At 36.6% G+C, this 21,599-nt stretch overlaps 3 protein-coding genes across 6 annotated transcripts; 2 read left to right on the plus strand and 1 right to left on the minus strand.

Moving 5' to 3' along the window:
- Positions 1-275: 275 nt before the first annotated feature.
- LOC129424268 (succinyl-CoA:3-ketoacid coenzyme A transferase 1, mitochondrial) lies at positions 276-7,655 on the minus strand. 3 transcript variants are annotated; one of them, XM_055180882.2, is made up of 17 exons: positions 7,581-7,655; positions 4,511-4,622; positions 4,200-4,290; positions 3,886-4,021; positions 3,594-3,743; positions 3,170-3,276; positions 2,819-2,879; positions 2,624-2,731; positions 2,443-2,542; positions 2,249-2,343; positions 1,936-1,984; positions 1,746-1,818; positions 1,484-1,559; positions 1,316-1,405; positions 1,139-1,219; positions 958-1,059; positions 276-659 (listed from the first exon to the last, which is right to left on the minus strand). In XM_055180882.2, the coding sequence occupies exons 1-17, from the start codon at positions 7,638-7,640 to the stop codon at positions 624-626; spliced, it is 1,527 nt and encodes a 508-aa protein (XP_055036857.2). In that variant the 5' UTR covers positions 7,641-7,655; the 3' UTR covers positions 276-623. The 3 variants fall into 3 exon arrangements, with proteins under 3 accessions (XP_055036857.2, XP_055036856.2, XP_073727406.1); XM_055180881.2 differs by lacking the exon at positions 7,581-7,655 and adding an exon at positions 5,440-5,662; XM_073871305.1 differs by lacking the exon at positions 7,581-7,655 and adding an exon at positions 4,711-4,813.
- A 126-nt stretch (positions 7,656-7,781) lies between these two features.
- Positions 7,782-19,308, plus strand: ghrb (growth hormone receptor b). Of its 2 annotated transcripts, none has more exons than XM_055180879.2 (9): positions 7,782-8,145; positions 9,282-9,367; positions 10,920-11,055; positions 11,735-11,913; positions 12,073-12,257; positions 12,503-12,644; positions 12,728-12,818; positions 13,212-13,281; positions 17,238-19,308. In XM_055180879.2, the coding sequence occupies exons 2-9, from the start codon at positions 9,292-9,294 to the stop codon at positions 18,099-18,101; spliced, it is 1,743 nt and encodes a 580-aa protein (XP_055036854.2). In that variant the 5' UTR covers positions 7,782-8,145; positions 9,282-9,291; the 3' UTR covers positions 18,102-19,308. The 2 variants fall into 2 exon arrangements, with proteins under 2 accessions (XP_055036854.2, XP_055036855.2); XM_055180880.2 differs by lacking the exon at positions 7,782-8,145 and adding an exon at positions 8,686-9,200.
- On the plus strand, positions 19,169-21,272 carry LOC129424272 (coiled-coil domain-containing protein 152). The gene is made up of 8 exons (XM_055180889.2): positions 19,169-19,308; positions 19,399-19,504; positions 19,821-19,889; positions 19,995-20,059; positions 20,323-20,425; positions 20,540-20,667; positions 20,760-20,849; positions 20,928-21,272. The coding sequence occupies exons 1-8, from the start codon at positions 19,246-19,248 to the stop codon at positions 21,051-21,053; spliced, it is 750 nt and encodes a 249-aa protein (XP_055036864.2). The 5' UTR covers positions 19,169-19,245; the 3' UTR covers positions 21,054-21,272.
- The last annotated feature ends 327 nt before the right edge of the window (positions 21,273-21,599 follow it).

Raw genomic sequence — 21,599 nt, forward strand, 5'->3', positions numbered from 1 at the left:
GGATCATTCCAAAATGTTTTCACACAGTCATTTAAGTTAGCTACTTACTTAAGATGAGGAAGGATAAATGAAGATGCTGGTTAGAATAATGCAGGCATAGTCTAAACGATGGGAAATATCACGTCTTTGGCCGACTTTATTTACCGACTCGTTGTCTCATAGCGGTGCGCCCCTCTCTGCGCATGCGCCACCGCGCCAATTCAACCAGATACCCATAAACATTATTCAGAACATTTTTCCAACTCATGCCTGCTTCATAAGGCTCACAAGGTAAATCATTTAACAAATCATTGTTTATTTCAAATTGTGTCATTAGGAATAATAAAAAAAAATGGTCGCATCACGCAAAATTATGTATACATATTCCATTACGTTTTATCTTAAGACTCTACCAAAATGCATATGGCTGTTGTTTCAGACTCATCACAAAGCAGTGTGTAAACCCATACAAGATTATTTTTTTATATTCGGAGAGTATACTGTATGTGCACTAAACACGTGCACACAAAGGATGAAGATTGGTCGTTCATTTGCATAATGTGTTCATATTCCACATCCCCAAAGTAACAATTTGCATGAAGAGTTGATATTAAGGCAGACCAGTCCTCAGCATACTGCCTCATTCATATCTGCCGCATTGGTTGTAAGTGTTGAGACACCTAGCAAACATCAAATTTAGTTATATAAGATATACTGTAGTGCTGTTTTACATCTTTTTACAAAACAACCTCGTCAATCACAATAGCCGTTTATACATTTAATTCTTATGGCAGTTATTTCTATGGCACTTTTATTTTGTAATATCTATATCATGTACAGTTCATCCATTAATTAAGGTACGATTAGCATTTTCTGAATGTATGATTCATATTCTATTTCATATATCTTTTCAGCAGATAATATGTTACCAGAGTTCATCAGTCACAGACTCATTATAGGCTGGTCTGTCAGACTTACCTGAAACTCTGTCCCAGTACACGCTCTGATGTCATCTGGGGTCAGCCCTTCCCAAATCTCGATCAGGGTTAAACCTGTACTCCTCTCTACATCAAACACAGCCTAAAACAAATTATTTTAAAAATCAGAACGACTCTGAAAAGGTGCATAACATTAAAATAACTGTTTTAGATTTCCTGACCTTTTCTGTGATTATACGATCAACACATTGTTTTCCAGTCAGAGGAAGAGTGCACTTCTCAAGGATTTTATGTTTCCCACCCTATGAATTTAAATGTGATTGTAAAGTGATATGAAATACTAAAACAACATCCTTGAGTGAGAATCATCAGACGGTAGCATATGAAGTTTATTGTACCTTAGCAGAATGTTCCATAGTAACCACTACTTTAGTGGCAGAACTAGAAACCAAGTCCATCGCCCCACCCATTCCCTTAACCATTTTACCCTGAGCAAAACGAAAGGTAGATGTCAACACATGCAAACACCATAGCATGATATATAGACACATGTATGGAACACATACTGGAATCATCCAGTTTGCCAGATCACCATACTTGGAAACCTGCATTGCTCCCAGCATGGTCAGGTCAATGTGACCTCTAAACAGTTTGGTACAAATGGTAAAGAGGTTAAAAGAAAACAAAAATGGAACATGAAAAAGAATCATGGTCTATGTAATCTACCTATAACATATTGATATTTCATTATAATACCCTTAATAGACATTTAACGTTTGTTTAATCATACAGTTTAATCACAGATGACTGATTTGATGTGACACAAACCCTCTAATCATGGCAAAGGATTCATCACTGGAAAAGTAGGCTGCTCCCGGACAAACGGTAACTGTCTCCTTACCTGAACACAGGTACCATGATCTGAGCTGTATAGAAGTATTTTCTTCACATGTACATCTCACAATTTTTCCAAACCATTATTTATTTTTTAAAGTTTAGGGGAAAAGTGTCACAGCACCAGCATTGATTAAATCGGGATCCACTTCACTCTCTGTTGGATAAGGACCCTAAAATGAGATAAAGATTAGGATATTAGAAGTGGATTTTTTATAGGGTATAATCATATATTATACCCAGTCTGTGAAAATATATTTTTTGTGATTTATCTTTAATATTGACTGAGTAAGACCGTGTAAAAGATTAAAATCAATGTAAAATCCATCAGTGAAATTAAACATTTTTATGCTCCTCGTCTCATAATTAGATTAAGATTTTAGCTTGGATTGCACAGACATGATCACAATTGCTCAGGTTATTTAACAAATGCTCACCAATCCCAAAATACCATTTTCACTCTGTAAGTGAACTGTAATTTCGGGGCTTATATAATTGCTGGCCAGCATAGGGATTCCAATGCCAAGATTTGCTTGAGGGTAGTTAAGACACATAGAGGACACACTGTATGTTCTACATTATGGTCATTTCATCCATTCATCTATCAGTAGGTGAAGCCACTAAAGGATACCATACATCCCATCCTTAAATTCCAGTGCTGCTCGCCGGATGATCCTCTCACGAGTAATATCTGTGCCCAGCTCTGCCTGTTTAGACTGAAGCTTTCTTTTCTGTAAGTGCACGAATTAGAGGCTAAACATGACTTGTTTATTCTTGTAAAATTAAGATATTGTTGTAAATGTCTCAGTCACCTCAATTCGCTTTTCATAACTGGCTCCTTTCACTATCCGATCTACATAAATGCTGGGGACGTGAATGTCTTCCGCAGCAAAACTTCCAATGTCAACAATCTCTTCGACCTGTGGGCCACCAATCAAAGCAAGAAACTTTATCTTCTTGTTCACAGCATCAGGCACACAAATGTCATGAATAATAAGGTTATCAACCTCCACTATGGTGACTTTGGCTGCTTTACACATTGGCTGATTAAAATTCCTGGCAGTTTTCCTGAAAAATGATCACATGCATCAGAGTTGTATTAATTTGGATGTTTATCAGTTTGTGATGTTATGTCATATACCGTTACTCCATGAAAGAATAAAAGATATTTATTAGAGGCGAATACTGACACCTAGTGGACACTGAGTAGAGACATCTAATTTTTAAAGCTCTCTATTTACAAAGCATTACAAAGATGAAAAAACATTTATCTTTCATTTCATTATTTTTGTTTTTCATTTTATAGGTATCTCTCATATAATCTTCAGCAAATCATTTATAATTTTGTCAATCTCTACCTGAAAACAAGATTTCCTGCTTTGTCACATTTCCAGGCCTTTATCAAAGCAAAGTCACCAGTGATGGCTTTCTCCATAACATAATGCCTGCCATTGAATTCTTTAACCTGTATCAAGAGAGAGAGAGAGAAAGAGAAAGAGAGAGAGAGCAATTTTTGCTATAAACGTCATCAAAAAATTGACCAAAAGGTTAGCAACTGTTGCCATTTACTTTAATATTATACAAGCATTTCTCTTTTCTAATGTGCAAGTTTCGATAAACTTAATTTCACATAATTTATCCCAAAATATGGTAAAATGTTGCCAGAGTAGTGACACATGGTGAGATGTACATTCTTTTCCCAGTATTGGTTGTTTTTAGACATGCCTTAGCGAAAGGTCAAGCGAAAGTGATTGTGACTATACAGTGATGATATAACCACACCTCTCTTCTTTCACTTGCAATGGCAATGCTGCCATCCTTGTTGTATTTTATGGGTGTGCCACCCTCCTGGATGAGGGTTCCATATCCGGTGGCAGTAAAGAAAGCTGGAATGCCGGCACCACCAGCCCGTATCCTCTCTGCTAGTGTGCCCTGTAAATCATCAAACATCATGATAGAGGACAAAAACAAAACACAGCCAAGAAATAAGACCACTAATCCTATTACATGTACATCAGTCTTAAATCAAAAATGCTTCACCAGTTCCTAAAAGTGAATGATGTGAATGTTTTACTTGAGGGGTAAGCTCTACTTCCAGTTCGCCTGATAGATATTGCCTCTCAAACTCTGCGTTTTCCCCAACGTATGAAGAGATCATGCGTTTTATCTGTTTAGTTTTCAAAAGCAGTCCAAGGCCAAAGTTATCAACCCTGTAGTCAGAAACAACCAGACATATTACATTATAACCAGTTATTATTTCAACTTATCATTAAATGCAACTTTGATTCCCAAGATTCACTGTAAACAGCCCAGTGCATAATGGAATTCTCTGGAAAACTTTCTGCCCTGAGATCATTGACTTATTAAATGGTGATCTCTCTCTCTCACCCGGCATTGTTGCTCACAGCTGTGATTCCTTTCACTCCTGTTTTCAACAGTCCACTGATTAAATTCTCTGGGATCCCACACAATCCAAAGCCTGGGACAGAAAAGGACTTAAATAAGGACTCATAAGGACTCAATGGGGACTCATTATATTCTGTCTAGAGGAAAGGATATCAGTAAAGGAAATACCACTTAACTGCAAGAACAACATATCTGATAGGACTGTGTCCCAGATAGGCAGAAATACATGTAGGCTAATAGAAATCACATTAATCTTGATGTGGCATAATCATTCATATCAGAGTTACTTATACCTCCGACAAGAAGCTTGGAGCCATCTGGAATGTCTCTGATGGTCTCTGTGGGATCCGTAAAAAAACGTGCATGCCATGACTGAGAAGTTGAGAAATGGGAGCTGTTGCATGCCTGTGGATTTTAAGCATTTACATATATGTATCAAAGTTTTATCCAGTACATTCAGCATATATATTTTATAGTTTTCCCTGAAACTCACAACATTGCCTTTGCAAGCACTATTCTCTACCATTTGAACTTCGGGACACTGATCCTGTCTATTGGTAGAGCATTGGATTGACTGTGCAAAGGTTATACTGTAGGTTTATAAATCCTTAATGTGCATTAAATGCATTAATAGGTGCTTCGGATAAAAGCATCTGGCAATGCATAAATGTTAATTGAACATGAATTGAATATGCAACTTTAAGTCATGGCTTAAAATAAGTGCATGTCATTGTCTTTAATTACCGGATCTTTACAACAAAACATTGCTAAAATTATACAACACTGAGTGTGAAGTTATTGTCTGTAAAAGTTGTTTCCTGCTACAGAGGAAATTATAGCTCTCTAAGGAAGGCTTAAAAATATTCAACATAAACAAGAACCACCTCTGAACAAAAGTTCAAAGTAAAATTACATAATGTTGTCCAAGTGTTTCTTTTATAATCTCAGAGCTTAAAGAAGCTGTTTTAATAAAATGCACAGAGTTTTTTCACGTGAAGTAAAAATGTGCAAATGTGCACTTACTGAGAACATCACTGTTTAAACAAGCAATCAATACTTTGAATTAGCTTAAACATTAAAAATGTACCTCTCTATTTGAAAAAAGTAACATTACTAAACACTTTGATGTAAACAAACAGTTAAAGAGCAAAGGATAAATTATAAAAAATGTAAAAAAAGATTTTTTTTTAATGTAGATTTTTCATGTTCTCAGGTTACTTACCTCACCATGCCAAATAGAAATGCATCCCCGACGTCCTAATGAAATTAGTCTGCCTCCAAGAAAAGTATCTGATCTAGATAATAATCTCTGAATTGACATTTTCATAACAACTTAAACTTATTACAGGAGAGCAGCCACTGTCTAGCAAAGGACCTGCATCGATCCTGCTTAGCTTCAGAGGTGGGTAAAGGGCAGGTTTTCGGGGTATTTAAGGACAGTTCTGTCATTATAGATAGATTTTTGGAAACATGATGTTATATTTGTTAACATGCAGGGGTTAGCTCCAATAGCTTGTATAGTAAACCAATGGACTGATACAACAGAATTATAATTTCTTTAAATTAAATTAAAGTAACGCAATATAATTCAAGTAGCTCATGAAGCTACCTTTCACACAGACTGCTATGCCTTTATTACACTGACTGCACGAAAAACGTTTTATAATTCTGATTCAAGTCATTTTGAGTACGTAAAGGTGCCCCCATTTATATAATCACATTTAAATGTACGTCATGCCACACTATTGACCAGCAGGGTCAAAGTTCAGTCAGGTTTGAGAAGTTTGATAGCTGTGTAATTTTCAGTGTTCCAGAGTAACAGCACTTAGAAATTAGGGTTACATTATGATATTGGACACAACAGATCCTGGTTCAGTTAGCTAAAACATACCTGAAAAAAAATCTCCAGTTGCACATGATTGAATTAAGTTTTCTTAAAATGATTATTTTCTTTAAAAAATTGTTGGATCTACGTAATTTAATTATGTACACCAGTTTAACATGATTAAATCACGTTGTCTTACAATGAAATTTATTTTAATTCATGTTAATTTCATTTTAAGAAAACCTCATTTAATCATGTGCAACCGATGTCCAGTATGAATAATTTCCGTTTTAGTAAATTGTATAAAAACATGTAAACTACCTTCTTTTGTAATGTATAATTAATAGTATGCTTGTTCCCCAGGAAACAGACTTTTATTAACAAAGATGATTCTTCTTTGCTATACCTTGGCCACAAAGATAGAGTTATAACATTTATACATTTACATTTAGAAGATGCTTTTATCCATAGCAACTTACAGTGCATCAGGGGGTCTACAATTTCAGTATGTGTGATCATTTGGAAATGATGAACCCACAAACCTTTGCACTGCTAACACAATGATATTGAGCTACAAGAACACATTATAAGACTCATATTTTTTTCTCATAAACTCTAATACAAAAATATGAATGTAACATACATTTATGTAAAAACAGCATTTGGAGAAAATTAAAAAGGCACCATGCTGTCACTTGTTTAATGTTTTGGGAGTTTATATATTTGACCCTGTCTATATCAAGGTTATATTTTCACATAATGTTTTTTACATGTGTAGGGTGATTTTATATGGAAACGGTAAATTACCAGAAAATTACTTTAGCTGGGTTTTTACAGAATGAGTCACATATAAATTAAATGCCCGCTATGGGGGCATGTTGTCACAAAAGGAAAATGGTTACATAACTGCATTTTTTCTGGGCCGTATTGGTGAAAATCTAATGACAAACCAATGGTGATATGCTTTCAGCCACTAAATGTGAAATGCTCTTCCATTTTATCATTTAATTTTATTTGATTATTTGATATAATTTAATTTTATGTGATGTCCTCTTTAACACTGGCCATGATGGTTGAAGATTTGTTCTCCAATGACTTGATGTTCTTAATGTTAATAATGTTTTAATTATGTTTCAATAATTTATTAAGTTCTATAAATTAACGTGACATGTTCAATAGCTTTTCTGTAGCCAAGCCCTTAAAATATTTGAGCATACAGAAATGTAAAGAATTTGACTACGCAATAAAATATGAATTGGAATAAAGGGTGCAGCACAGTTTAAAAATAATAAAAAAACAACTGACATTTAACTTAATTAACTTTGTCCTCCACCTCTCCCCCTCAAACTTTTTTTTACCACATGCTTGTGTTTCTCGGCCACTGCAAGACCCCTCATGCACGTGCTCCACGTCTGTCACGTGTAACCATTCTGCTCTGCGTTGTTTATCGTATATATACGCGCCTATTGAACCCACATCATAAATCTGATAGCTTGCGAAAACCCAGTCATAAATTAATTTGAATGGTTTGCACTTACAGAGGTTATACATTTCAGCACTGACTGCGAGGCTGCGAGGATTGGTTTTTCCCGCCGCATTCTTCTAATAGCACGCAGTAAATATAGATAAACATGCACGTGAACGAGAGAGTCGAGTGTGAACGCGCATTTTTATTAAAGCTCAGTAGTGGGAAAATTGACGCCTGTTAGGGCGGAGTCCAATGTACATTTATGTTTCGACTGCGAAAGTGAAGTGTACGTAGAAGTAGTACATGCTGTTGAAGGTTTGGACTGGAGCCCTGCTCGTGGTACTTCAAGGAAAAGTGACGCCATTCCTCGAATGTGTCCTAGAAAAACTAGAACGGATGCTGTTGGAATAGAGTGCAGGCAGATGTCCAGTTATAGGATCGGCAGAGGACTAGGACATGTGAAGGGGTAGAGGACGCTATCTGCGAAATTTCTGGAAATTCCAAGGGAATAGAAATTTATCCAAGCTGTGTGAATACTATAATGCGAGAAACTCGGTTCCCTGAGGAATACTGCCATCTAACTTCAGGATCTACACTTCAGTTTACTATAACGATTCACAATAACACTCGAAGAGGTGAGTTGACGTAACAAGTATTTCTGTTACGTGATGTATGGTATAAATAATTGTTTATGCCAGTTTTACGTTTCATTTTATCAGTTGATTCGGTTGTCTTTTTTATTTGTGTATTTGTGAAATAAAATTAAACGTATTTTTCTACATTGTGGATTTTCAGTGCAAAGGTTTTATGTAACGTAACTGCATTAACTCGTTTTTTTATTTTGATTACGTTGTGCTGAACGCTTGGTTGCATGATGAAATACTATTCACTACAGTTTGTCAGTTTACTATAGTTAATACTACAGAATAGTGTAGTATACATTAACAAGTGTAGTAATTAGTATAATATAGTACACAACCACAGTTCACTACAGTAAAAGTTTACCACAGTAGCCTATTTTTTGTATGTGGGTCATTTCACACAGATCTATTTGACAAGTAGTGGAAAAGTGTTATGTGACCATTAACTGTCTGATAGTTGCTATATGTAATATTTGGTAAAAACTGATCACCAATCAGTCTGTAGTTTGTTTTGTTATCTCTTTGTGAGTGTATTTGAGTTTTGACTCTGTCAGACTCCTTTCAGGAAAAACCATATCAAAGTCGGTGCGGCAGTTGTCAACACTCTAATGATGTATTTTGACAAAAGCACAGCCTGTACCCACTATGTATGTGTTATCTCTGGACTAGCCCTCTGGGTAGTGGGTATGAAGGCCATTTAAATCTTATAAAGAAAGGCTGTGATCTGCATGCTGCGTGCGGTCGTTAGGATTTCTGGGAAGATGCTTCTGAGAAGATGTTTTCCAGATGAAGATTGGACCCGAGCCATTATGCAGACGGGATATATTTCACAACCACTGGCCAGAGCCTTGGCTTTAAATGCATGTCGTGTCCCACAGAGCAGTGATTTCGTAATGCTACCACCAGTATCATGGACTGATTGACATTTGATAGTACTGGTTTTTACAACAAAAACAAATTCATAATTTGATTGTTTTTGTCAGGACTTTGAAAAGGACATTTCCTAAATCATTGAATAAACTTCAAAACAGAGAGCTTGAGGATTCCCTGTATGTATATCTGTGGCCTGCTGGTTGTTTGTGTATTTGCATCGTTGCTTGTTAACGGATTTTATGTTTTGGGTTTCACAGGGACTCTACCATGGAGCTCATCCTTTTCATCTGTATCTTGTTTGTCACTACTGTGGAAACACAGACTGTGCCTACTGCAGTGCAAGGTATGTCTATTAGAAAATAATTTTAAAGGTTTTAAACTGTTTGTAGACATAAATGCACAATTACATCAATTTATTTTTTCTAATCATGTCCTTAAAATGCTGCTGTGGAACATTGTGTGTAAACAACAAGCAAACTGGATGTTTTCTTTGGAAACCTAGCCATTGTTGCACCCTCTCTGAATATTTGTGATCCTGGGACACAAAACCAGTTATAAGTAGCACGGGTATACTTGAAGCGAAGCCAAAAATACATTGCACAAGATTTTTTTATGTAAAAATCATGTTTCATAAAGATATTTTGTAAATTCCCTACCGTAAATATACCAAAACTTTATTTTTGTGAATGGATGAAGTCGCTAATGACTTAATTTGGTGAACTTTAAAGGCGATTTTCTCAATATTTTGACAAGGTCACATTTGTGGAACACTGTTGTGAGAAACACTGCGAGAGCTATTTGGCTTTTTTGCAAATGTTATGTCTATAAGTGTTTACTTTCTGTTATAAGGGGCATTCGGCAAGGTCTTCAAACCGAAATGCATGCAGAAATAAACTGATTCATGTGTTGCAGAACAGGAATCAGGATATTAAACTTAGTTTATTGGCTTTGAGAATAAAATGAATTTGTTGGACTACACTGTGCAAATTGAATTTGGCTTTTAGCCTGCCAGGTCCCTACTCTTTACATGGCCAATTCTGAATGATTTTATTTTTAAGTGTCGTCTTTTGAACATGATTGTCATTACGAATTCAATCAAATGATACGCTTTCTGTATAACAGAGAGATCGTAGGAGTAATGCATGTTGCTATGTTTAAATTGCCTTACATTAGTTTCTATGGGAACTAATATGTCTTTGCAGGCAGTACATTATCATGTTCAATTTACAATTATTTATGTAGCATAATGAGATAAAGTAATATGCATGTTATTTGTGTTGAATGCAAATTAATTTGGTACATCTGTAGGTTAATGAATGACACTATTGACATATCAAAAACCTCACACTACATGTAAATTTAGCCAGCATTTATCATCAATCAAAGTTTTATTTGTAATTCAGTCTAAACGCTGACAGCAAGTAGCTCAGGAGAGACTGCAGGCAGTAACCACACACTGCCACTCAAATGTTTCTACATGTGAAAAATGCCTGCACACATTTCCAGGAAAACACAGCTGACAGCCTCACATTTATGGCCCAACTGGGATTTAAGTTACATCCTGTTAGCTGGTTCATGGAAATGGCTTTATGCAGAGTATTACTTCATCTAGCATAAAGTAAACCTTATTAGAGAAGTCAATTAATTATTGCAGATTATAATGCACTAGTACTGTATAAAGTTTCATGATTCACATTCATGTGTTTCTTATGAAGTACCATTTATAATTGTGATCAGTGATCCGCAGCATTTGGCTTTATTGTAAATATATCACCTGCAGTGAAGCATATCACAATTAAAAAAAAGAAACTTGATAGTCCTGTTTTTTTCTTCTGGTCCATCAGACTTCTTGGAAAACGTGTATGCAATATTGACAAAGGTGCACTTTTTTTTAGGGCCGAGTTTCACATTGCCTCATTTGACGGCCTGCTTCTCCCGAGAGTTGTTGACTTTCCGATGTCAATGGAAGGCTGGATCTTTCCAGAACCTCACCGAACCTGGGGATCTAAGACTTTTCTACATATTAGACAAGTAATAAATAACAACAACAACAGAAAAACTGTATGGTAACACAGTTGTTACCCAGCTTGTGAAAACCTAGCTAAAGTCATTTTTGTGATTTGCATATGTAAATAACATTCTGTGATAATATAACATTGATATCTTTTGAGTTAGACCATATTATAAATTGAAATTAAAGTGAAATCAAACTTTAATTAGATTATGAGACTTCAGACTGGATTTCACAGGCAGGGTAACTTTTTTAGCACTTGTAAAGTGAAAGAGCTTTGAAATAGTTGAAGTAAAATACAGCAGAAGTTATACCAGTGACATTTATTAGCCTGGGCAATAAAGCTAAAAAATATTTAGTATGTGAACTTATTTTTCATCCTTTAAATGATTGAAACAGACGTTCACATAAATTAATCAAGCACCATTTTTGCTACAGTAAATTAACACTATAAAACATGTCACTCAGTATCTCATGCTTTAGAAATGAAAGAAAAAAATGAAATTGCAATGAAATATACTGTGTTTTTCGTATTTACTGCCCGGCCTTTTGCAGCTTACTGTTGTAGGCCATAATCCATGCAGTCTGCATGCCATAAATACTTTAATTGTTTAAATTGATGAAACGCAGTTTTGTTATCAGACAGAAAAATATCCGTTCTGTCATTTTCTGACTACCATTCTCTTCCTCCGTCTGCAGGGATTCCAAGAAAACTGAGAGGAAATGGAATGAATGTCCAAGTTACAGTTCCTTGAGGAAAAATGAATGCTATTTTAACTCCACCAATACCGTTATTTGGAAACAATATACGATCCAGCTGCGTTCACGCTCTCTTGATGTTGTTTACGATGAGATGTCCTTCACCGTAGAGAACATCGGTAAGCCATATCATAAACCCAAACTTTGACCTTTCTGTTGTTTCCTTATTGGCATGCTTTTCAGTACACGTCAAGTGATAGACTCTTAACCCTAAAGATACCCACAAGCCTTATCAGGATTTTAAGCATGTCATGACTCATTGTTCTTGAATCCTTTAGTGTTTCCAGACCCGCCCGTGGGACTAAACTGGACTCTGCTGAGCATGAGCACCTCTGGGTTAATTTCCGATGTGGTTGTGAGCTGGGATCCGCCCCCTTCGGCAGCAGAGAGCGTGAAGACGGGCTGGATGTTGCTGGTGTACGAGACGCAGTACAGAGAAAAGGATTCAGACAAATGGATCTCACTGAGTCTTATGCAACCTTGTGCAATCCATGCATCCGCACTGTATTGACTCCTAATAAGAAACAGACAGGTTAAATGTGTTTTTCTGCTAGAGTTCCTCATAAAAAGTCATTTCCGAGAAAGCTTATGAGTCATTAAACCAGTTCACTGTAGTGATGACTATATTCAGACATAATGAGTTCCAAACATTAAGATTGTTTTGCTTCCTGTGCAGTCAATTAGCCTTGTATCTCTCTCTCTATATAGCTGAATAATGGCAAAATCACACAGGCGTATATCTACGGTCTGCGCAGCAACTTTGAATATGAAGTCAGAGTGAGATCACAAATGAGAGGTTACAACTATGGGGACTTCAGTGAATCCATCTTCATACTCGTTCCCTACAAAGGTCTGATTTTTGATTATGTGTGTAGGTGTTTATGAAGTTAATTGCATTTATTGATTGATTTGAATGTCCTATTTTAACTGCAGAATCAAGGATTATGATTACAGCTGTGTTCATCTTTGTGGCCATCGGTATTGGCGTTACCTTGATGGTGTTTATAGTTTCACGCCAACAAAAGTAAGTTTCTGCTCTGTTCATACATTTCAGTGTAAAGGAAATCTGTCAGCACTTCATTTGTCAAAAATGGTCCCTAGCTGTCACTGGAGGGGGTACCTTTTTAGAAAGTACACCTTTGCACCTCAAATGTACATATTAGTATCTCAAAGCTACATACTGGTACCAAATGTATACACATCTGCACCCAAATGGTACATATTAGGACCTTTTTTTAAGAGGGTAATGCCCCAGTGACAGCTTGGGCCCATTTGAGACCATTTTTTCTTACAAGTTTTGGATTTCAAAGATTTTTGTTATATGCATATTTGAGCAGCTACCTCTTAATAATGGCTATTTCACTAAATACCTAGTATTTAAGTTTTTTTTATATGTGGCATATGATTTCTGTTCTAGACTAATGGTGATATTTCTGCCACCTGTACCTGGACCAAAAATCAAAGGCATTGATCCAGCGCTTTTAAAGGTTTGATAACATATTTTTGCTATTCAGAGTAAATTCAGGTTGATTGGGTTTAAAAAGTCTTTCAAAAGGTGTCACATTTGACCTGAGTTCACCCTATATAACACACAGTGCTTAACAAATTTATTAGTCCACCTGTCTATTGATAGGTCTTAGTCACGTGACTTACCAGGGGGGTTAGCTGTCAAGAAAGTGGCTCTCCACGAAGGGAAATAATAAGGCATTTTAAAATAAAAACGATCCTCGTTTATACTGGCATTTTAAAAAGAATCTTCATCCACACTATCACAACCATAAACGCATGAAACATGACCAATCACGAAACTGGGAATGCGCATAAAGGTGTAAAATAACTTATTACTCTAATAATAACTTACCTTTGCGCATTTATGCATGCTAGGGGTGTGCGCTTTGACAAAAATTCATACCTAGATCCTTTCCCGGCAACTACAACAGACACTATTTTTGAACCTATAAAAATGTGTTTGGGAAAACCTTATATTGTTCTAGCTCCCCCCTACAACATATTAATATGATTAACAGGTTAATGTTGATGTTATAAACCACACAGAAAGGTCTTTATGATTTAAAAAGGAAGCATTCAAGTGAACAGTACTAAACAGTAGCGAACTTGAAGCAAAAATAAATTTCAGCAAATGCAAACTTCAATCAAACATAATAGGAAGTGAAGTATAGCTTTAGCCTAAACAAATGCTTATTGCTTTAATGTAGGGAGTTCCTCTTCAGCCATTTCACGTTATAGTTAATTGTTCGCAGTTCATATTTATGATTTTATAGTCCATTTGAAAATTTTCGTACGAACTGACTGTATTCTTCAGAAAAACACCAAATAACTTAGCTTCCCTTACCTGTCGCTGTTCAGTGCGTGTGTGTGTTCCCTCACACGCGTTCTTCGACAAAAAAGCGTGACCGGCTAAAGTATTAAATATTAATATGACGTTAATTTTTAAAAGTGTGCGAGGTCCGTGCACGTCATCCTCTAGCAACACAGAAATAGCAAAAAGCCAATCAGCTAAACGAGCATTAAATATTAATATAACGTTGATTTTATTGTTTTTATTAATTTATATTCACGAAACTTATCAACAAAACATCGATTAAAATTAAGAGACAAATTATATGAAACGAAATTCATTTTAAAGTGGCAAACAAAACTTATATAAGACTCGAAAATAATGTCTGACCCATTACAATTTTCCCTTCATAAGCCGGTCAACTTTCCTTCTGTTTCGTGCCAAGATTATTTAAATGACCTCTTAATAGAAGAAAAATTAAGATATAAATAATACTACACGTTTAGGGCACTTAGTATTATATACATCACCCGATTCCATATTTTAGTCACTAAAAACCATCAGATTAATGCCAGACCTTCACTTTGGATATGCTTACATGTATACCATATAAAATTCACGTTTATGGCACAAATTGTACAAATTCCTTTCTGGGTTTTTGTCTCTTGAGGCATTTACTAAAAGCATAGCCCAGGCTTGTCTCCTTGTCAGTTAGTGCATTTTATTGCACAACAACTATTCAGTATATAAGCTAAACTAATCACTCACTAATCACCTGTGGACAACGGCAGGTAGTGCTTTCTTGCCCACCGGGCGTTTCTCTAAGTGTGTGACGACACATGAAAACAGTTTGCCTCAAAAACCATCCATCATTGTGAAGTGCTGTAATGTGGACTCTTTCTATTTCAGAGAGTTTTGAACAGGACTGAGGAACGTTAAACTGAATAAAAATGTTATATCTATATTTGGCCCATTCAACTTCCCTCAGAGTCAGAAATTAATCAAGCAAAACATTCAACTATTAAAACCTACTTTTCTATTGGGCATCTAAGTAAGCGGTAAGGTACGAGAGGCTGTGCTGTATCGTGAATAAGTAACGACTGAAGGGCGTTGTTAGGCACGACGCGAAGCGGAGTGCCTGCAACCCCTTCAGCCGTTACTTATTCACGATACAGCACTTGCCTCGAGTACCTTATTGCTTTTATAAAACGGTTACCACACAATATTAAAGTAAAAATAATATTAGTGCAACTTTCATGAAGTTAAATCAATAAAAGCATTCCTTCCGCTAGAAAAAATAGTCCCTGACTGCGAAAAACAACATGAAAGTTCAAATAAAAACAACAAACTGTTCTCAGACTTTGTCTCATTATATGTTTATGTGTTGCTAAGGATGTTGCTAAGGGCGCAGTGATATTAAATAGAACCGTTGGGTGAAGCGGTCATAGCAGTGTTTTATTGTGAATAAAGCACACCTATTGACCAATCAGAATCAAGGATTGGAACTAGCCGTTTTATAAATAAAAAATAATAAAGTGATATTTTTTCTGCTCTTCATGTAAAACCGAAAATTCATGTATATCAACAATAACTGCATTTAAGAATTAGAAATACTACCAGTGTTGGGGGTAACACATTATAAGTAACGTGCATTACGTAATAATATTACTTTTCTGAAGTAACAAGTAAAGCTTTACTTAAATGTACATATTAATATTTGAGTTACTTTTTAAAAAAAGTAATGCGAGTTACTTTTCAGTTTAATTAATTTGATGTCAAAAAAACAATGTACTGCATTAAACTGATCGTATTAACGAAGATTTACGTACTCTATGCGTGCGCGCCTGAGTGGAAACCTATTCAGTCAGAAAGGAAGATGGCAGGCCAGAGCTTGACATTTTTGCGACGGAAATATGCAATTTTCTCAGTAATAAAAGCTACCTGCAAGGCCTGAAAGAGATCAAGCCTCAGCCAAGTAAGAAAAAGTAACGCAAAAGTAACTTAAAAGTAAGCATTACTTTCCATGGAAAGTAACTAAGTAACACAATTAGTTACTTTTTGGGGAGTAACTTAAAGGGGCAATCAGTAGAATTTTAAGTGTTTTATTAATCAAAATCAATGTCTTTATTCATAAATATGTCCTCGTTGGTGTCAAATGACCTCTGCCAGTGATCTGACTTTTGTTTGTAAGCTTAGAATTTCTCCTCTTTACTTACATTGAACGGGTAAGTCCAAGGAGGCATCCATATCGTTCCGCCGTATTGATAAACTATAATAACAGAGAGGGACAAAAAGCACTAGCCTACCAACGCGTTTCCACAACGCGTTTTCATTCAGAACACGTGAACCAGCTGCAACGGACAAGGAGATCAGTGATTACATAACGGCTACCGTAGTTGAAACACGCATTTGGAAAGGGGAGGAGCTAGTAAGCACTGTTCATTTGAATGGAAAATACAATTCCACCACTAGATGGGGGTAGATCCTACTGAATGCCCCTTTAATATTGTAATGCATTACTTATAAAAGTAACTTTCCCCAACACTAAATACTACTGTGACTAAATGGCTTACACATACTGGTGGATTAAACCTTACAGAAACTTTTGGTAATTACTAGTGTACTGTTAGTTTAGGCCAGCTGTGGCACAACCCTTAGGGGCTGGACACACCACACCTTTTAAACGCTGCGGAAAACGCCTTGAGGACGCCGAATGCCAGCTGTTTTTTAGCCGAGGGCTTAGGTAGCTCTGATACTTGAGCTGTGAGCCGGTTGGTTGCTGTGGTAATGTTCCACCCCTCCTCCATGGTGATTGGATGGCCGTGTGAGAACTAACATTGATGAGCAGAGCTTTTCACTCAAAGTTGAATCTCTTTCAACTCTCGACGCTCAGCGCCGAGCGCGGAAAAACCGCAGAGCGCCGGTTTTCAGCGCGGAAAAAACGCTAGCTGCTGACTGATTTGAAAAACGCTGAGGTTCCATTGGAATCAATTGAAAACATGCGTCGGCCGCGAGCGTAAAAGCTTTGGTGTGCACGCCACCTTACATTGGGTGGTGGTCTAATAAATTTGCTAAGCACTGTATATATAATTTGAAACACGCAAATAATTTTCTTTACATTTCTATATGCTTGTTTCTCCACAGAAAGGCCAGCTGATTGAATTTACGTCAATTTTAGGCACCCACCCAAACTTGCGTCCAGAACTGTACAGCAATGATCCATGGGTGGAGTTTATAGAGGTGGACTTTGATGAACCACATGAGAGTCAAGAGGAGCTCCTGATCGCAGACTCATCGGTCTCTAACTCGCCTCAAATGTCCAGTGGGTTCAGGGATGATGACTCCGGGCGCGCCAGCTGCTGTGACCCGGACCTGTCCGATCATGATCAGACCGATCTTCATCATCCTTCAGCCAGTGGACACGACGGTTTCCACTCACTGTCTCACACTCAGAATGAGACACCGCAACCTGCGTCTGTCTCTCCACAAGAGAATACCTGGCCAAACAGTCTTTACTCTCAAGTGAGTGACCTTACTCAGCGTGGTGAAGTAGTTCTGTCTCCAGAAGAGCAAGAAATCGCCTGCTGTCATAATGATGCTATAAAGGATAATGAAAGAAATAAGAGAAAAGAACTGAAGTGGTCGACTGTAATTCCTGATGAAAGAGGCTACACCTCCGAGTTTACCGCTAATGCCTTCAGTGCCCACAGTAATCCAAACCCAAACACAACAGACCAGTCGCTCTTCACAGAACAGTGTCAAGAACCACAGATGCCATTTAGAGAACCTCAAAACCTGAGCACTGACACTTCGCCTCTGTCCGCAGCATTTCCCATCCTTGCAAAGCCTCCCAGTCCAGAGTACACAGTTGTAGATGGGGTTGACTGGAAAAACAGTCTCCTCCTAAAACCAAATAAACAAATGTCCCCACAAAAAACAGTTGTAAAGACGATTCCAACTTCTGGAGGATATTTGACTGCTGACTTGCTAGACAACATTACCATTTAACTACAAGTGGAGGAGCATCTCAGGATGTGTCACAGAAGAGAATTATGCTTGCTTTTATGTTTGTGGGATATCTGACATGGTTGGCCGACACCAGACAAGCTTGAAAGAAAAACAGACGGGCCCATAATGAAAAAACATCCTGTGGTTTAAAGTTAAACAAAAGTAAAAAATGGTTGTATAAGGCCTGGAGTCATTTTTATACTGATCATTATCACGATTACCACAGCTTTCCTCATAGGTTATTCTGAGCAGACATTTTAACTATTTTACCTGGATGTTTATAGTCATGTAAAAAGATACCAACATTTCATGTTCTCACATTTTCACTGCTTATAAGGCATGTGTGCTTTTATCTGTTTCATTATTGAAAAGAATACACTTTCAGTGCACTAACCACTGTGTCTATGTAAAGTGCCTATTTTGGATTTTTTTGGATTTCAATATCAGTGTTATAAAAAATGTTCACATTTGGGTTTGAATCATGGCGATTGTTTGTGTTCATGTGATTTTTACAGGCTTTTGTTCGATGAAGGACTGAACAGACTTTTGTGCCACAATGATGTAAATACTGTCAACTTGTTATAACAAACCTCTCAGTGCTGCATTTGGGGCCTTGCTTTATCAATATTGTTTAACAAGCGCATAGTGTACATTTTTAAATGGGACATTTTTGAAGTATGCGTCTTTGTAATATACAAGACTTCTCTAAAATAAAAAGGCAGCACACCTCATTCATACAGTACTGGTTTTGTACTTATACTCCTGTAGCCTAATCATCAAACAGCTACAGAGATCACGTGATATTTAAGTGGGTTAATAAAAAAGTGACGTAGGCTACTCTATAAAATATATTAAAGGACTTTGTAGCAGGCTACTATATAAAATAAAGTATACCGTGTGAAACGTCCTTTAGACATTTTTGGCTTTATGCTGTGCTGCGCAGATTGATCGACGTCTGACGGAAAAGTATCGCGAGAGCAAGTCAAAAGTTGTGCTCTCGCGGTACTCTTGTGTCATATGTCGATCAGACTGCCAAGCTAATCTGCTGACGGGTACTTTAATTTCTGTGATTTGGTTTTACTAGTTAAAATAGACTTTTAAACGTCGCCTATTTAATTACTTGTTACGCAATTAGACCTCCATCATGAAAAAGGCGACTTCCGTCGACCTGGATAAAATTATTAAAGATTTCATCCAGCTGGAGCATGTGAGACATTTAAATGTAACGTTATACGTAAAATTGCACCAAATACCTTATCTGAAAATAAGTTCTGAGGTAAATGACTGTGTGTTTAAGAAAATAATCGAGATGAAAGGGGGAAATACTACACTTGAGATACAGCTAGACGAGACAAGCAGACTTTTAAAACTCGCCCAGAACAAGGAGAAACAGTTAATTGAAGGTATGGTATTACGATGGACTGAAATATAAAAGTGTAAAAAATACGCTTTAAATTGTCGACATTAATATACATACGCATTAACACACAAATACACGCGGTTAGAAATATACATAGCGTAAACGTAATATTTAAAAAAAAAAGTAATTAAATAGCTTAAGAATGAATACAAGATGTTTAAATCTCTGCTGCCCTCTAGCGACTTAATGTAGAAAATGTGGGCTATTTGTTTTGTTTTTATTTAAGTTTTGCGTATAATTTAATCTCTCTCAGTTGCAGTGTACTTACAGTGTTTCATTGTCATGTTTTTTTTCTGCAGAGAAAGGTGGACTTTTAGAAACTGTCAAAGTTCTTCAGCAAACCGTACAACAACAGTGCGACCTCAGAGGTAGGGCCTCCAAAATCATCATAATCCGTTATATTATATTAATGTAACACATTGCGTCCCTTATGGCAAAAACAAACGTGCATTATTGTGTTGACACCTTTGTAGTTGAAAATCAGAAACTGAAAAGTGCAGCTCTTCAGATGAAGAAAGAAAATGAAGCCCAACTAGAGGTAGATGTTTTTTCTTTATTGACAGTCGCATATAATGAAAAAACAAAACAAAACTCACTTACATCTCAAAAGTTGTATAACAATGTGCTGAACAATGATACCTCAAAAATTATACCTAAATAATTTATTAAAATAAAATAAAAAACTGCTATGAGATCATACTATAAATAACAAAAAAAAAAGGTCGTATTGTTTTAATGTGTTTTGAAAAGCATAAGACTTTACGCGTGTTTGTGCTCGATTCCGCCCTCTTGCGGTTGTAGGAAAACAAGGCTCATGTTCAGAGACTGGAAGCTGAGATGCGAGCTTTGAAAAATCAACACCAGAGGGAGTTAGACGACTTTGCTAAAGAAACACAAAGGAAACGTGCGTGAAAAGTCCCAATGTATATTCTTCTTATCCATAGAACTGAGACAGCCACTATAGTTTAGTACTCACATTTTGCAAAATTAAATTAACTTTATACAACTTTTTTAAAAGTGGAAGCTAAAGATGCCGAAATGAAAGTGGCTCTTGAGAAAAACAGATGTGCTTTGGAGCAGATGAGGATGCAGATCAGGGAAAAAGAGAAAGAAAAACAAAGTCAAATCATTAAACTTCAAATGGAGGTAAAATAAGTGACACCTTTTTTTTTGCCCTGAAGCATGAGATACTTTTAATTTATATTTTTGTGGCTGAAAAAATCTTTTATCCTTTGCAGTTTGGTGCTAAGCTTGCAAGGGCCCAGAGCATGAAGAATCAGACACATACACAAGCATCCAGTCCTCTCCCACAAAACATCTTTAAAAGAGTAAGTCATACTGCAGCCTATACTGCAAAATACTGTCAGTGGCAGAGCCTTTTTTTGTCAATGCTTTTGTGTTTTCAGAAGCTCCAGTTCATTCAGGAGGAGAAAAACAAAGAGATTGAGGCCCTGCGTCAGAGGGTGCGAGAACTGGAACAGCAGAGCCTCCATGGGATGATAGGCTCTCATCAGAAGAGAAGAAAAAACTAATTTGTTTGGATCTGCCTATTGTGACATGTGCCACTTTTATCCATCCGTTTAAGTTTATTGAGTTTTAAAATGTTTCTCCTTCAGAATATTTCTGAGTATTCTTCAATGTAAAGTTGTCTGTGTTAAATTCATAGTCTCTCGGTTAATCCTTCATTTTATTTCAATGTTTTGGCTGCGGTTCTTTTGGTTAACATTGAAAATAAAAGTATATGGCTGCGATTACAGGAGAGGTTATTCAAAAGGAGGGGATCTGGCAGGTGACTTGGACTTCGAGAGATTATGGCCTGTGTGTGCTCGTGTCCTTAAACAATAAAGCTAGTTCAAGATAAAGCTTTTAATCTCATCAATAGAAACGCTTGGTAAATCTGCCTCTGCTTTAGGCTTACACACACACACACATGCCCACGCCTACAAATGCACAAAGTCTCTCACATGACATCAAATAAAATGCTGACTTAGAGAGATAATCAAACTAGTGGAATACGTCATTTAATGTACTGGATTTAAAGCATTCTTATATTTTTAACTCTAAACACATCTGCAAAA

Source organism: Misgurnus anguillicaudatus, chromosome 9 (assembly GCF_027580225.2).
Source record: "Misgurnus anguillicaudatus chromosome 9, ASM2758022v2, whole genome shotgun sequence".
Taxonomy (NCBI): domain Eukaryota; kingdom Metazoa; phylum Chordata; class Actinopteri; order Cypriniformes; family Cobitidae; genus Misgurnus; species Misgurnus anguillicaudatus.

What these genes read in the sequence shown, in the direction of transcription:
- LOC129424268 (XM_055180881.2), bottom strand. Translation starts at nt 5,544, where the DNA reads ATGAAAATGTCAATTCAGAGATTATTATCTAGATCAGATACTTTTCTT. An exon ending in TTTCTATTTGGCATGGTGAG is followed by an intron (nt 4,623 to 5,439) that starts GTAAGTAACCTG and finishes TAAAATCCACAG; the next exon opens with GCATGCAACAGCTCCCATTT. An exon ending in ATCGTATAATCACAGAAAAG is followed by an intron (nt 1,060 to 1,138) that starts GTCAGGAAATCT and finishes AATTTGTTTTAG; the next exon opens with GCTGTGTTTGATGTAGAGAG.
- ghrb (XM_055180879.2), top strand. Translation starts at nt 9,292, where the DNA reads ATGGAGCTCATCCTTTTCATCTGTATCTTGTTTGTCACTACTGTGGAA. An exon ending in CATACTCGTTCCCTACAAAG is followed by an intron (nt 12,645 to 12,727) that starts GTCTGATTTTTG and finishes TTTTAACTGCAG; the next exon opens with AATCAAGGATTATGATTACA. An exon ending in ATAGTTTCACGCCAACAAAA is followed by an intron (nt 12,819 to 13,211) that starts GTAAGTTTCTGC and finishes TTTCTGTTCTAG; the next exon opens with ACTAATGGTGATATTTCTGC.
- LOC129424272 (XM_055180889.2), top strand. Translation starts at nt 19,246, where the DNA reads ATGAAAAAGGCGACTTCCGTCGACCTGGATAAAATTATTAAAGATTTC. An exon ending in TAAAGAAACACAAAGGAAAC is followed by an intron (nt 20,426 to 20,539) that starts GTGCGTGAAAAG and finishes CTTTTTTAAAAG; the next exon opens with TGGAAGCTAAAGATGCCGAA. An exon ending in TCATTAAACTTCAAATGGAG is followed by an intron (nt 20,668 to 20,759) that starts GTAAAATAAGTG and finishes TATCCTTTGCAG; the next exon opens with TTTGGTGCTAAGCTTGCAAG.